Source organism: Dermochelys coriacea, chromosome 9 (genome assembly GCF_009764565.3).
Source record: "Dermochelys coriacea isolate rDerCor1 chromosome 9, rDerCor1.pri.v4, whole genome shotgun sequence".
NCBI classification, from domain to species: Eukaryota; Metazoa; Chordata; order Testudines; family Dermochelyidae; genus Dermochelys; species Dermochelys coriacea.
Window position 1 is genome coordinate 43,077,919 of NC_050076.1, and position 14,752 is coordinate 43,092,670.

A 14,752-nucleotide genomic window follows, 5' to 3' on the forward strand; every position below is an offset into this window, starting at 1 on the left:
TCAGAGAAAAGCTCATCTTAGGGTGCCATATTTGAATGCTTTAATTTTCTCTTCTCAGCCACAATTTGAAGCAGAAGACAGTCTCTTTTTGGGGAAGCAATTAGCCAAATCCCATCATGCTAAATGAGAACCACTTAAGTGTTTTAATCACTGGGATTTGTTACTTGCATATTTAATTTTCATATTTTTAATTTAAACAAACTTCTGAAGATGCATGCTCTAAGCGATTTAAGATGCTACACATCCTTTGTATGCTTGTATTTCAAGGTGTAGCTGGAAACTACTTTTTCAATTTCAGATAAATCTCTTTGACATAGACTTGGCTACTCAGGTCAGTTAAAAACTGAGCAAAAGACACATTTTACCATTTAAAAAGGTAAACTTTTCCCAAACATGAGCACAAGGAAGCCTGTAAGCCACTCCAATCTACTTCACAGTCCCATCTTCAGTGAAACAGTTGATCTTGAAACAGAATCTTTTTTTTTGCATTTAATTGAGAATTCCATGATTCATAGCAGGTTGTTAAACCAAATGCCAAATACATCATTCATAGAGAGAATAGCAAGTCCTTATGGCTCATTTTCAAATATCTCAATTAGTGAAGATAGAAGTTAATTTCCATCACTCAAATACCGTTTGGAGGGAGATAGTAGGGAAAGGACATTGCCACCTACAATAAATGTGAACAGTGGGAAAGACTATGTATGAGAATTCTTTAATTATTGTTGGAAATGCAGCCACATTTCCAGTGCATAAGGGCAAAATTTCAGATGTGCAAATAACTGTGGCTAAGAGCTGGTTTTAAAGTTCTGTGGGCAAAAGGACCAGATTTATTATGGAAAATTTGGGGCCAGATCCTGCATCATGAAAATATACAATAAGGGAGGCCAAACATTGATGGAATTAATCTGTTCACAAGATTACCTGCTACGTAACCTATAACTATAACATAAAACATTCTATACTACTCTTTGGTAAAATCGTTAATGTTCTACTTAAAAAATGTCTGTAGTCTTTTAGAACCAAAAAATAAAAAGGGCCCATCCTGTATTCCTTGCACATCCAAAACTCACATTGACTCATGTCACATATTGCAGAATGAAACATTGTGAATAAGTTTTTTATCCTTAAGTCTGGCCAACATTGTAGTGTACTTTAACAAACAGCAGCTGTAAAGACACAGCATTTTATTATGAGACTTATTAACATATGCTGTTTTCCAGCATATTTAATGAAAGATTCTAGTGCTAGTCCTTTTTTTATTAAACCATTAGTCTTGGGTATTCAAATGCAATTTTTTTTTTCAGTCTAAGTATTTTGAAAATGATTTGGATGTTTGTCGCATTTAAAATACTGTTTGTTTTAATTTATTCTGCTACTTGTGTTGGCCATGTACTGATTATACTTTCCAACATAGCTGGATGTTTTGGGTTCAACAGGAAATCTGGCAAAAAACCCCCACAGGTTTCACACAATCTAGAGTCTTACTTTCCCTAAGATGTGCTGAATCAGATTTTAATGTACACCAAACCAGGACTTGAAAAATCCCCTTGCTAGTGGGAAGCTTTTACTGATGTACGTGAAGGCTTAATGACAGGTTTCAGAGTAGCAGCTGTGTTAGTCTATATTCGCAAAAAGAAAAGGAGGACTTGTGGCACCTTAGAGACTAACAAATTTATTTGAGCATAAGCTTTCGTGAGCTACAGCTCACTTCATCGGATGCATTTGGTGGAAAATACAGTGTGGAGATTTATATACACAGAGAACATGAAAAATGGGTATTGCCATACACACTGTAACCAGAGTGATCACTTAAGGTGAGCTGTTACCAGCAGGAGAGCGGAGGGGAAGGGGACCTTTGTAGTGATAATCAAGGTGGTCCATTTCCAGCAGTTGACAAGAACGTCTGAGGAACAGTGGGGGGAAAGGAGGGAAAAACATGGGGAAATAGTTGTACTTTGTGTAATGACCCATCCATTCCCAGTCTCTATTCAAGCCTAAGTTAATTGTATCCAGTTTGCAAATTTAATTCCAATTCAGCAGTCTCTTGTTGGAGTCTGTTTTTGAAGTTTTTTTTCTTGAAGGATAGCCACCCTCAGGTCGGTAATGAACTGACCAGAGAGATTGAAGTGTTCTCCAACTGGTTTTTGAATGTTATAATTCTTGACGTCTAATTTGTGTCCATTTATTCTTTTACGTAGACACTGTCCAGTTTGACCAATGTACATGGCAGAGGGGCATTGCTGGCACATGATGGCATATATCACATTGGTAGATGCGCAGGTGAACGAGCCTCTGATAGTGTGGCTGATATGATTAGGCCCTATGATGGTGTCCCCTGAATAAATATGTGGACAGAGTTGGCAACGGGCTTTGTTGCAAGGATAGGTTCCTGGGTTAGTGGTTCTGTTGTGTGGTGTGTGGTTGCTGGTGAGTATTTGCTTCAAGTTGGGGGGCTGTCTGTAAGGAAGGACTGGCCTGTCTCCCAAGATATGTGTGAGTGATGGGTCATCCTTCAGGATAGGTTGTAGATCCTTGATGTTGCGTTGGAGAGGTTTTAGTTGGGGGCTGAAGGTGATCTGTTCTTTTCTTTGTTGGGCCTGTCCTGTAGTAGGTGACTTCTGGGTACTCTTCTGGCTCTGTCAATCTGTTTCTTCACTTCAGCAGGTGGGTATTGTAGTTGTAAGAATGCTTGATAGAGATCTTGTAGGTGTTTGTCTCTGTTTGAGGGGTTGGAGCAAAAGTGACCATCACTTATTAGCACCATAGTGTCCAGGAAGTGGCTCTCTTGTGTGGACTGGTCCAGGCTGAGGTTGATGGTGGGATGGAAATTGTTGAAATCATGGTGGAATTCCTCAAGGGCTTCTTTTCCATTGGTCCAGATGAAGATGTCATCAATGTAGCGCAAGTAGAGTAGGGGTATTAGGGGACAAGAGCTGAGGAAACGTTGTTCTAAGTCAGCCATAAAAATGTTGGCGTACCGTGGAGCCATGCTGGTACCCATAGCAGTGCTTAAGACATCCATTTCTGTAGAATTTAACCTTTCATTTAAAACAACAAAAGACGTTAATGCCCCTTATGGTTGTAAAGATAACCTTTCAAAGGGGATTGAAAACTAAAGAATGGGTGTTGACTTTATCAATAAACAGGCAGCTCCAGTGCTTTTGCTTCTTAGTCTGTCTACACTACACAGCTTTTAGCGACATGGCTGTGTAGCTACAACCGTGCCACTAAAAGTCACGCAGTGCAGCCGTTGTTTGTCAGCTCTCCTGCCAACAAATAACTTCCATCCCCAATGAGCAGTGTTTGTGTTGGCGGCAGGAGAGGGCTGCTGCTGACATAGTGCTGTTCACACTGGCACTTGTTGGCAGCAAAACTTTTGTCTTTCAGGGTTTGTGGGTTTTCTTGTGGGTGTTTTTTTTTTTTTTTTTTTTTTTATAAAAAAAACACCTCTGAAAGACAAAAGTTTAATCATTCAGTTGCTAGTGTAGACATAGCCTCAGTTGAATGTATATTAGCCTTAGAATGAAATGTATGTGTTTTCATTAACATTACTGCTGTTGTGAGCCTTCGTGGGCAACGGTTAAACTGACAAGAATTGTACAAATTTTGTATTGCTGCAGAGCATTAGGAGGGGAGAAGAAACACAACTTTTTTCCAGCATTTATTATTTCAGGAAATTGTAGGTTTCAAATTTAGCACACACCTCCTAGCCTGACGCCGACAAGAAATATGGATAGCGAAAATCATTATGCCAGAAATTTGAAATCAGAGTATCTGAATTTGGACTCCTAAGCAAGTAGCCTAGTTTTTCCAAAGGTGCTGAATACACACAGCTCCTGTTGACTTGGGTGTTTAGTGGTGGTGGTAAAGGCCACAAAAGGTGGTTCTTAATTTGGAGGAGACATTTTTTAGCCTGTGCAGACTTAGAGTCCTACCATGCTACTGCTGAATCAGAACTCTACATACCATTTAGGCGTGTTCTGTCTAGTTTAAAGATATTTGTATTTTGAAACTTTAATTTTGCTGAAATCCACGTGTATTAAAATGTCCATATGCTTCCTTTGCTGGATGAGAATTCCTTCTTTGCCAAAGGGTTATCTGTATAGGGTTGGCATAACTGTGAGCAATATGTGGTATTTTTTTGTTCTCAAAACTATAAGAAAAGGACATTGTTGGGGGGCCGTGGTATTTCTTTTATATTTTATAGTTTTAGAGGTGTCCAGACTCTAATGGATGAGGATTACTGGTAGAAGAGGAGGAGACACAGTTTAAGTGCATGTGGGAAATTCTGGACCTAGGTACTTCATGCTTTTTGATGCTAGCTGGGAGGGAACCTGATAGCACTTATGCCAACCTTGATTTTAAAAAGCAGGTAAGGAATGTGTGTAATTGTTCTGATTCATTTGAGTAGAAAGTTAAATTTTAAATTTATTCAGAAAGCTATTTTTGTTCCAATTGTGCTTAAATTTATCTTTAATTTCCAGAAATGTAAATATATAAGTTTACTCACTTCCTTAAAAGACTGAATTTTCAAGCACTCGGGTTTCTCAGTGTAGATTGCAGCATCTGCTTATTGATCTGGATATTGCTGAGAACTTTTTTTTATTGCTGTGAATTTTTAATGAATTCTGGTATTAAACTCTTCATTAAGCAAGTAGTAAGTTTATGCTCAGGGCGACTCGAAGACTAGATGTGAAAAAAACATACTCAGGAAATAAAGGGTCCTGGATTACTGTAAATCTTCCAAATAAACACTGCTCTGCATTTTCTTTGTGCTGAGGTCTGAGAACTCAAGTTTTTTGCTGTCTCTTAGTTGGAAAGAATGTCACAATGAGGATAATTTGCTAACTCTTAGCCCTCAAATAAGTTTTAAGACTCAATTGTTTGTATAGTTAGTCTTTTACAGATGCATAGACAACTTGTAAATTAATAATTTTATTAAGATAATGTTGAAGTAAAAAGAAAAAGGTACAGAGTTTAGGCATAGAAGTTTCTGGTTATCAGGGAATAAGGTACAGATTATCAAGGGGTGCGAAATTCAGTTTATGCATTCCTTACGCCACCCGCTCCTAATCTGCAATCTCCCCAATTGGGGGTAAAAGTTTAATGGGTCAAAGTACAGACATTGAGATATGGGGGTATGTTGTCCATATAATGGCTATGCTCATTGTGGAGTATAATGAGCGGATACAATGATGAGGATGGATCTACTCTCATTTGGTGGGATTTAATGTTCAGTGAGTTTGGTTCCAGTTCATATGGTCCAATGGAAAAAGTCTCTCAGTCCCTTTCCCATAGTTGATGCACGATGTCAATACCTCCTGGTATTGTTGGTGGTCGGTGATGTATTCGATGTAGATGTCCCTGGATCATCAGATTATGTCAAAGACCATGAGGCACCACATTACTAAAGTGACTTCTCACTTTTGATGGCTATTGTCAAGTTAGCATCTTTTGCTACCAAGTATGAGGAAGTATTTAAGCTTTGCCTGCTTGCCCAGGGAGCCTGTGTTCAATGTAAATTTTCACACCTAATTCTTTATTCAAATAACACAGAATGGTCAAATCATTGCCAGTTGTTTGCCATATAACAATACCAGTTGGCAAAGCAGCCCTCTAAAAGAGGACTTCTGGAAACATTTCACATTAATGAAAATTATAGTAGCAAACTCTAAAATCTATACCGTCAGGAATGATCTCTCTGATATCTGTACTCATGTATGCAGTATGACAGGACCGTCCTGGTAAAAACATTATCATAAGGTGTTAGAAAATAAGGCAAAATCTTCATACTTAGATTTAAAGAGAGTTGATGTACCTCACTAGTACTTCTGTGGTTTGGGGGAATTGAAATTAATTTGCCTTTCCTTTTTGTCATATGAAGATCCATAATTTATATGTTGGCACTTTGCCAATAGCTCTGTGGGGGCTTCAGAAATATTAACAAGAAAGTGGTTGTATCAAGGCAGTGTTCATCCCACAGTATGAAACCAATCACTCTTCACAATGTTTGGTTGTTACATACCAAAATGAACTTTGCTCAAATTTGTAATGCAATGGCGATACAGCAACTCAAATTGCATCAACTCCTCAGTACTAAGCCAATCACTCAACTGATAACGAAATCACACTGTGTAATTCCAATGCTGTTGTGAAGTGTAGTCACACTTCATGCAGTAACTTAAGTGTACTGACTCAAGATATCTGTTATAGTGAAGACAAGCCTTCTGGTAGACTTCTCTAGTTACTGGTTTCCTTCCTACCTTCTACTCTCTGAAAGGACTTTTATGTAAAATAAACCAGTGATTGAATGATTTACCATAAGAGGAACCTGGACTGGTTTGCTCTTCGTGACCCAAAGACATGACTATAGATAAGTCTGGCTTACCTTCTCTCGGTAGCTGACCTGATTTTAGACCAGCAGTAAGATGCCCTGTAACAGAGATTGAGGTAAATGCATCTGCCACTTTAGATTTCAACCCTTCCTCCCAATATAGTTTCCATGTTAAGGTTGGAGGCCTACAAAAGATCTCTTCACACTTTGGGAGCCTTGAAATGTGGTGTTTTTTTTGTTTTGTTTTTGTTGCTTCTTCTCTCTTCTCCCCCCCCCCCCGCCCCAGTACTCTAAGGGTGTGATTAGGTGCCTAACTCACATTGAGTTCAGTGGGAGCTAGATGGCTAAATACCTTTGTGAATCCCATTCCAAGTTTTTAAGTTGGCTTATCCTGGCTGCTGTGGTTCTTGATTTCCAGCCCCATGTATGCCAATACTAAACTGGTGTCTACATGAGGTTGTTATACAGGAAGGCTCTTCTGGTTGGAAGACTTTTTTTTTTTTTTTTTTTTCTCTGCAGCTTCTCAGAAGTCCTTACTTAAACCATCTTGTAAGCTTTTTGTCTTTTAATTACCATAGTTCATAGTGATTTTGCCTCTTTTGTACCTTGGAAACCAAGCCCAAATTCCAGGACATAAGTCCTCTTCGGTTACTGAAGTGTTATTTCTCAGAAGTCTTCATTAAATTATTATATACTAGTTTTTTCCAAGGACACTTCTGACATTATAAAAAGGGATCCCATGGAAGCTGCGTATGTCACTAAACCAATTCCTTTAGATTTTTGTTGTGTTGAATGACCAAGTAAATGAATAAAACTGGCCATAATGAATCTAGCATGACAAGGTTGTAAAATGATCTTGTGGCCAGGTCTTATTTGCTGAGAAATACAGGGCAAAACTTTTACTAGTAATTATTGCCTTAGGCAAATTACTGTAAACAAATTTTTATTTTCTAGCAGCAGTATAGCTTTAGATGTCATGATCCTAAATGCTGGAAGAACAAATGGTATATTGAATTAGGTCGATGTTACGTATTGGACCGTTCCTTAGATCTGGTGCTTGGTTATATATAGGCACCCAGTTAGTGTCTGTTCGCTAGAGGTGAATTGTCTAGTCTCTTTGATCCTAGGTAACGGATAGAAGATATTTTATTATGTCATTGTTAAATGCTACTGGGAGTTTCATCTAGGAGCAAACTTCAATGTGACTGAAACCTTGAACAGATTTTTTTTCTTTAGTAACTTCTAGCTAGTATCTTAAAGACCATCAGTCTGAAATGAAGGAAGAAAAATTCCCCTATCCTATAACATTTTTCTTGCCACATTATAGACCAATGCAAAGCTCCTCTTCTTCTTTTTCCTGATGTTCCAGTTTAAGTAACTTAGGGAGACACAAGTAGCTGCTTATTTTGGCTCAGAAAAAAATGCTGAAGTAAACTGTAGTTCAGAATTTGTGCTACTTTAACTCTCCATCTATTGATCTGTCTGTCATATGAATGAACAGCCTTGAGCCTATCAGTTCAGTCATGATTGGTGGATCTGAATTGCATAAATTCACTGTGCTGGTAGAAAAATACTGCCTTGTGTTACTTGCAAAAGGCTGTTTGGGTTTCCAGAAAATATCTAGCTGTAAGAAAATATTTATAGTTATCAATAGTGATGGCTAAAATAAATGCCCCTAAAAACACTTCCTCTTCCAGCTAAAAACAGATCTCTTGTGCACATCTTTGGCTGAATGAGAAGAGTGATAATTGCTTCTGAGAACTCGAAATAAATGTAAAATGTCTGGAAAATCAAAAATTAGGAGGGTAAGAAAATAGTTTCAATAGTTTTTTTGGTGAAAAATGGTAGGAGATTTTTTAAGTTAAAACTACCTGACTGTTGTAGGTTTGTTCTTTTTCTTTTGCATGTTTAAAAAGCAAGGCACTAGTAGTAGTACTGGCAAAACTTAGTTTTTCATTCTGTTGTACTCAACAATCTGAAAACCATCAGATTGGAATTTCAAGCAAACGGTAGGTAGTGTTTATATGTTTTAATGGTAAAAATGCCAAACACTGCATTGCCCATATTTTAGGTAAGAATAAAAATAATTTGCATTGTCAAGTATTACATTAATGTTGTTCAGAGCACGTTAATCCTGGAAATGTGCAAATGACTGCTAAGCATATTCTTGTGGAACAAGTGTTGCTGTCTGTGGATCAGAGAAATCTAAGTTCCTGACCTTGTTTCACCTATGTGTTTTTTCTGGTGTTTAGATTGCTACTTACGGATGCTATTTGGTGCTTTTTTTACCTTTTTGATGGCAAGTCCTTAATATGTTTTATTGCTTTAATACTATTTAATGTTGATGTTGGCTTTTAAAATTTAACTGCTTTAATAGCAGTTGTTTTTCTTTCTTTAGGGTATAATTTCCAAAGCACTACTGGACGTTTTTGGTTGTACTTAATCTTAAAAGGTCAATTTAAAAAATTCACTTCTGTCTGGATTTTTTTTTTCCTTTTAACACTTAGGTTTATTGTAACTGAAAGAAATGAAAGAATTCTTTTTCTCTAGGTTATCCTCAACATGCACTAAATATATAGTCAATTCACTGCTTCCACTGGATAGTCAGTCTCCTCTGTTTGTTTCAGAGTAGCAGCCGTGTTAGTCTGTATTCGCAAAAAGAAAAGGAGTACTTGTGGCACCTTAGAGACTAACAAATTTATTAGAGCATAAGCTTTCGTGAGCTACAGCTCACTTCCTCTGTTTGTGGGTCTCTTGTGCAGTAACAGAGGAAAGAATTTTTTAAAATAGGAAAATGAGATTGTATACCCCCTGAAACTAGTAAAGCAGGAATCAATCGAAACAATTTGAAACAATCTTTTTTTTTAAACTCACTAAATGTTTTCTAGTTCATTGTGTTAAGTCTTCAGCAGAAGTAGTAAGATGCTCTGATTTTTTTTTTTCATATTTGTATACAGTTCCAGCCAGTAAGCATGACAGAAATGATATAGGCTAAGAAATTATTAATATTGAAATTTTTGAAAAGGCTTTCTTCTAATAAAAATTTCACTTTATTTCAACGTCATTTTTCCCCTGTGAATTTTATGCCAAAATGAATATTTGTTATATAACATTGTTAGCCTTGAATTAATTATGGAAATGTATTGGTGTGTAAAATGTTTAAAGATGTCAAATTCTGGGATAAAAATATTAATAACGAAACTCTTGAAACTAAAGCTTAATATTAGAGCTACTTCATTATTTCAGTTCTGATTGGCCAATAACCAAACTTTAATATTGAGCAAACTGAAAAAAATTGATTAAAACCAATTGAATTTCAGCATAGTTTACTTTTCTCTCCCCCACCCCCGTCCTTAGGATTTTGGATTCTCACTTCGACTGGCAATCTGGTATGCAGTGCACAAACGTGAATATGGCTTGACTAATTCTTGTTCTGTGCAAGTATTCCTAATGAGCGTTCAGTGGACTGTATTAAGATCAGGGGGTTCTCCTCTAGCACCGAGGAGCAGAACCCACAACAGCTTGAAATCAGTGGAAATATTTCTCAGCAGTCAGACTCATCAAAGCAGCAATACAAAATGAGTAGATATTCTGAATTTGCAATCAACCGTAGTCAAATGATTGCTGAGGAGACTGGTGTTCAAACCAAGCCTGAACGACATCCAGATACTCTTCAGGAGGACATTGAGATGAGCAGTGGATCAAGTGGTAATGACTTCAGTGGAAATTATATGAATGAAAACTACTCTAGTGGCCATGATTCTCATGGCAATGAATCTGATGAAAATGGGAAAGATACAGCGATGCTTGTGGAGTCTTTAGATTGTCATAAAAGGTAATATGCCAATTTTTTTCCCCACTCATGTTTTTAAGATTCTTAAAATCTAACCACCTTTCATGTTAATACGTGCAATATAATCTATGTTGGGCTGTGTTCCTATGCTTAATGCTTTTTCCATTCCATGCTGATTTATTATTTATTCATTCATTACTGGCTCATACCATAATAGGGAGGTGGTAGATTGCATCTACATAGTTACTTTCTTCTACTTGAAGAGAATAATGCTATGGTGAAATACTTTGAAAGTAGAGCCATATGAGAACATACAAGGAGGAAAATATAGTAAAAATGCTGCTGGAAGTGCAGCAAAGAAGTTTGTCTTTATATTTTCTGCTAAGGCAAATAAAATAGATCAGTGAGGTAAGGCTTTTAACTGCTTGTTTTCACCATCTCAGAATCTCCGTATCTTATTATTGATTAAAAACAGTGCAGTCTGATTTAAATTAAAGTGGTCAAATTATGACTTCAGAACAGAACTTCAGTTTAAAATTGAATTTGGAATGTGCCTTTCCCATGAATAAATCTTGTTTACCAAGTTGAAGCATTAACGATATCTTGTGGCTTTCTTTTTAAGTCCTGAGTATTATTATTTTAGGAGACGGGGGAAGAAAACCGTGGAGGGGTGATACACATCATACCTTTTTTTTTAATGACCGTCTGTTAATGAGACAGCTGCTGGACGCACTCTACCATTATTAGTCTACTCTATAGTGATTGATTTAGTGGACACACCAATCTACCATAGAATTACATCTCTTTAAGCACACATAACATTTACACACAAGCTAGTTTGGCTGAAGCTGCTCAGTTCGCATCATCACCAGTTTCATTGGTGTAAAGTTGATCTGTAAGTTAAAAGTAACAAATAGAAAATGGAGATGTTAAAGCTAAACACAACTTGTATTTGACTTTATTAACATCACTGAGGTTGTTCTTTTTTCAGCTCAAATGCATTTAGCCTGATGATTGCAGACTCTGAACATAATCCATCTACCAGTGGATGCAGGTAAATAAAAAATAGACTATTGTGCATTTTAAAATAAGATTTTTTTTTTATAAACCATGACAGGATAAAGCTATTTGAGGTAATTATTATGAACAAAAAATTAATTAATTTAAAATTTGGTAAATCTAGTTCAGGGTCTCTTGCCCCGTGGTTGTGACCCAAAAATAGGTCGCAAGAATATGTCAAAAGTCACATGGGAGGCCCTAGTTCAGGGTTGGGTTCTCCACCTGGAGCAGTTGGAAGACCCGGGGTTGGGGGATTGCAGAGCCTGTCCTGCACTCACCTCGCAGCGATGGCTCCAGTCCCACAGGGCTAGCTGGGTTTAGTTCCCTGTCCTGGGCGTTTGTGACTTAATGCATGTGGTTTCAGCACTGCTCAAGTTTGGCCTAGCTGTCCCTCCGTTATGACGGGGGGTGGTCGGCTGGGCTAAATTTGGGTGAGTATTGCTGCAACCCCATGTGCCAGGTTTTAACTCCATTCACACAAATTTGGCCCCATCAGCCCATCCGTCGGGTGGACCGGACCAAACCTGAGCGAAGCTGTGACTCTGGAGGTCACAACGCACAAAACCGGGAGGCTAGCTCAGCCAGTCCCATGTAATAGGAGCCACCTCAAAGGTACTTAGTGTATTTATTACATTCATGTGTGTATCAGATGTCGTGGGCAAAAAATATTTAGTAAGACAGGTGTTTTTGCACTAGAGCTATTTACAGGGTTGTGACAGGCCATGAAGTTTACAAATGGGTCATTAGCCCAAAAAGGTTGAGAACCCCGATCTAGCTAATGTAGCAAATCCTAAAGTTTCTTTGAAGCTAAATACTTCTACAAAACTATTTTAGTATAATTTTAGAACTAGTCTAATGACATGATAAATGTCAAAAGGCTTTGGTTTTCTAGAAGGTATGGTATCAGTTTAAATATCAGCATAACTTTTTTTTTTTTGTTTTTGTTTTAATTTTATAGCAGTGAGCAATCCACTAAAGCCAAAACACAACAGGAATTGAGGAAAACATTGCAGGAACTGAAAGCACGCCTTCCTCCTGAAAAAAGAATCAAAGGAAAATCTAGTGTGCTGGCAACATTGAAATATGCACTTAAAAGCATTAAACAAGTTAAAGGTAATGTATCTGAATAAAAGTAAGCGCCAGAACTAATATCCGAATGTGGATCTCTTTATAAAGTCAAGTTCATAATAAATGAAAGATCATAAGACTAATGTAGTTGTAGCATTTTAATAATTTGGGTTTGTGACTCTACCAAAAAAAGGCTGGGGGGGGAGGGGGGCAAGGCTGGGTTAGCACTTACAGTAACTATTTTTTTCAGATATTAAAATAAAAAACCTAGTAAAATGTAGAGTGAGACTATTTTATTTTAAAATACATTTTTGGTGTTTAGTTAGCCATTCACTTACAATTTGTATGGTATATTGACTATAGACAATATTCAGCAATGCATTCTATCCAAGGATTGCCATGTACTTCACAGATTGTAATGAACTAAACTACCCAACACCCTTACATAAACTTCCCCAGATTACAGATGAAGAAACTGAAACAGGAAGAAGTGTGTTTAAGTGCTTTTTCTCATGGTGGAAGTGGGAATAGAACCTAGATACCATGTCCTGTACTTAACCACAAGCTCATGCTTTCTGTCCAGTCAGTGTTAGCAGGCTCGATGTTAACTAGTCACATATTGAAATGTGAATATAAAAAATTGCCTTAATATTCTTATGTAGCCAATGAAGAATATTACCAGTTGATGATTAATGAAAGCCATCCTTCTGGTCTTGACGTGTCGTCCTATACAGTGGAGGAAGTTGAGAACATTACTTCAGAATACATCATGAAAAATGCAGTGAGTATGCTGATCCATTACTTATACATTATATACAGTGTGTATATAATTGGTGGGTGTGGTTGGAATTCTTAACTGTAACCTTTCTTTAAAACAAAACAAAAAAAAAAAATTGGGCATAATGGAGTAATGCCTTATTGCCAGCTGCTTTGATGGTTTTGTTGCTGGTATTGGACACTGCATTCTGAAGAATTTGCCCAGTGATGGGAAAGAATTGATCATGCTCGATATTGCAGCTATACAATTCTCCCATATGCTATACAAGTAAAAACAACTGAAAAGAATGCAAAATACTTAATCCCAAATAGTGGGTTATCCGTCCCTGACTGCTACTTTATCATCTGTTACAAAGCATGTGCTCCAGAAATGAGAGATTTGATCCTAGCATATCCTTATGAATCTGATGATTAAATTATCTTAGGCAGAAGTTCACTCTGGAACTTAAAGTATGGTGTTAAATACTAAGCTGCTTTGGCTTGTGTAGAGAAGTAGTGCCTCACAGACCAGGAAAGCTAATGTATCTGGTGAGACTGCACCTAGGTTACCATGTTCAGTTTTGGACACTTTTTCAGTACAGGAAAGTTGACTACAAATTGTAGAAAATTCAAATAAAATTTAGGAAGACAAAATTAAAACCGTGACTCTTCAAACAGCCTGGGGCCTGGTCTACACTACAGTGTTAGGTTGATGTAAGGCTACTTACATCGACCCGATTAGATCAGTGTATATACTACAGCCTTGCCCGCCGATGTATGTGCCCTATTACACAGACATCATAACTCCACCTCCACAAGAGTCATAGGGCTTATGCTGGTGTAATTATTGTCAATTTCGTGGCTCTGCTTCCCTGCCAGGAACAGGGCAGCCACACAGGATACCACATTGGGATCTTTCCGGCAGGAACCTGACTGCCCCTGCAGGCTCTCAGCTCCCCTGGCCAGAAGCCTAGCTGCTCCCTCTGGGTTCTCTGCTCCCCACTGGGAGCAAAGCTGCCCCTAGAGGGGAGCTCTGCACCTGGAGTCCTGGCCACACTACCACTGTTAATTCGGTGGAAGTTCCTGATGAGGATGCGCACCACTGACAAGAAGAATATGGGCACCTGACATTGGCCACTGTCGGTAGACAAGGTGCTGGGCTGAATGGACCTTTGGTCTGACTCAGTATGGCCATTCTTATGTTCTTAGTGTGGACATGAAGTACTGCAGTAATTACTGTGGTGGCTGTAAGACAACATAACGTAGGTCGACTTAAGTTTATAGTGTAGATATGCCCTGTGAGTTTTCCTTACTATTTGGACTACTTCATGGGCTTGGAAGCACCTGCTAACGTCAGGGCAGATGTTATCATCCCTGCCCTAGACTTCTTGCAGAATCTGGGATAGATGAGGTGCCTGACTGAGCTGGGAGACTCCAGGCAAGCCCTTCATTGAGGATAAACCAGGAGATGCTGGGTTGGCAGGAGAGGGAGGAAACCCCCTTCCCCAGCTTCTCTATTTCTTTCCTAGGATTTTCTAAGGAAGGTACATTCCCTTCCTCTTCTGAAGAAGCTGAGGTGGAGGCTGTGGGCCTGGAGGGACCACCCCACTGTAATAACCAAAAAGAGTAGGGGTAAGAGGCAGACACGGTTTGAAGGAATTGGGCTCTCCTGTAGGAGAGAGTTAGGATTGAGAGGCAGTGGAGGAGCTGAAAGAAAAATGTTCCTCACCACTATCTCA

At 38.2% G+C, this 14,752-nt stretch overlaps 1 protein-coding gene across 34 annotated transcripts in view; it reads left to right on the forward strand.

Moving 5' to 3' along the window:
* Positions 1 to 14,752, forward strand: part of PER2 (period circadian regulator 2) — a 73,098-nt gene that overhangs the window by 15,292 nt on the left and 43,054 nt on the right. For 15 of the 34 annotated variants that reach the window (XM_043492640.1, XM_043492633.1, XM_043492642.1 and 12 more), the window contains 4 exons: positions 9,695 to 10,172; positions 11,122 to 11,184; positions 12,148 to 12,302; positions 12,920 to 13,038. In XM_043492640.1, the coding sequence (XP_043348575.1) occupies positions 9,916 to 10,172; positions 11,122 to 11,184; positions 12,148 to 12,302; positions 12,920 to 13,038 (594 nt within the window). In that variant the 5' untranslated portion in view covers positions 9,695 to 9,915. Of the gene's footprint in view, positions 1 to 3,623; positions 4,376 to 8,044; positions 8,143 to 9,694; positions 10,173 to 10,349; positions 10,539 to 11,121; positions 11,185 to 12,147; positions 12,303 to 12,919; positions 13,039 to 14,555; positions 14,646 to 14,752 lie in introns of those variants that run through there. The other 19 variants (XM_043492638.1, XM_043492622.1, XM_043492621.1 and 16 more) reach the window with 9 other exon arrangements.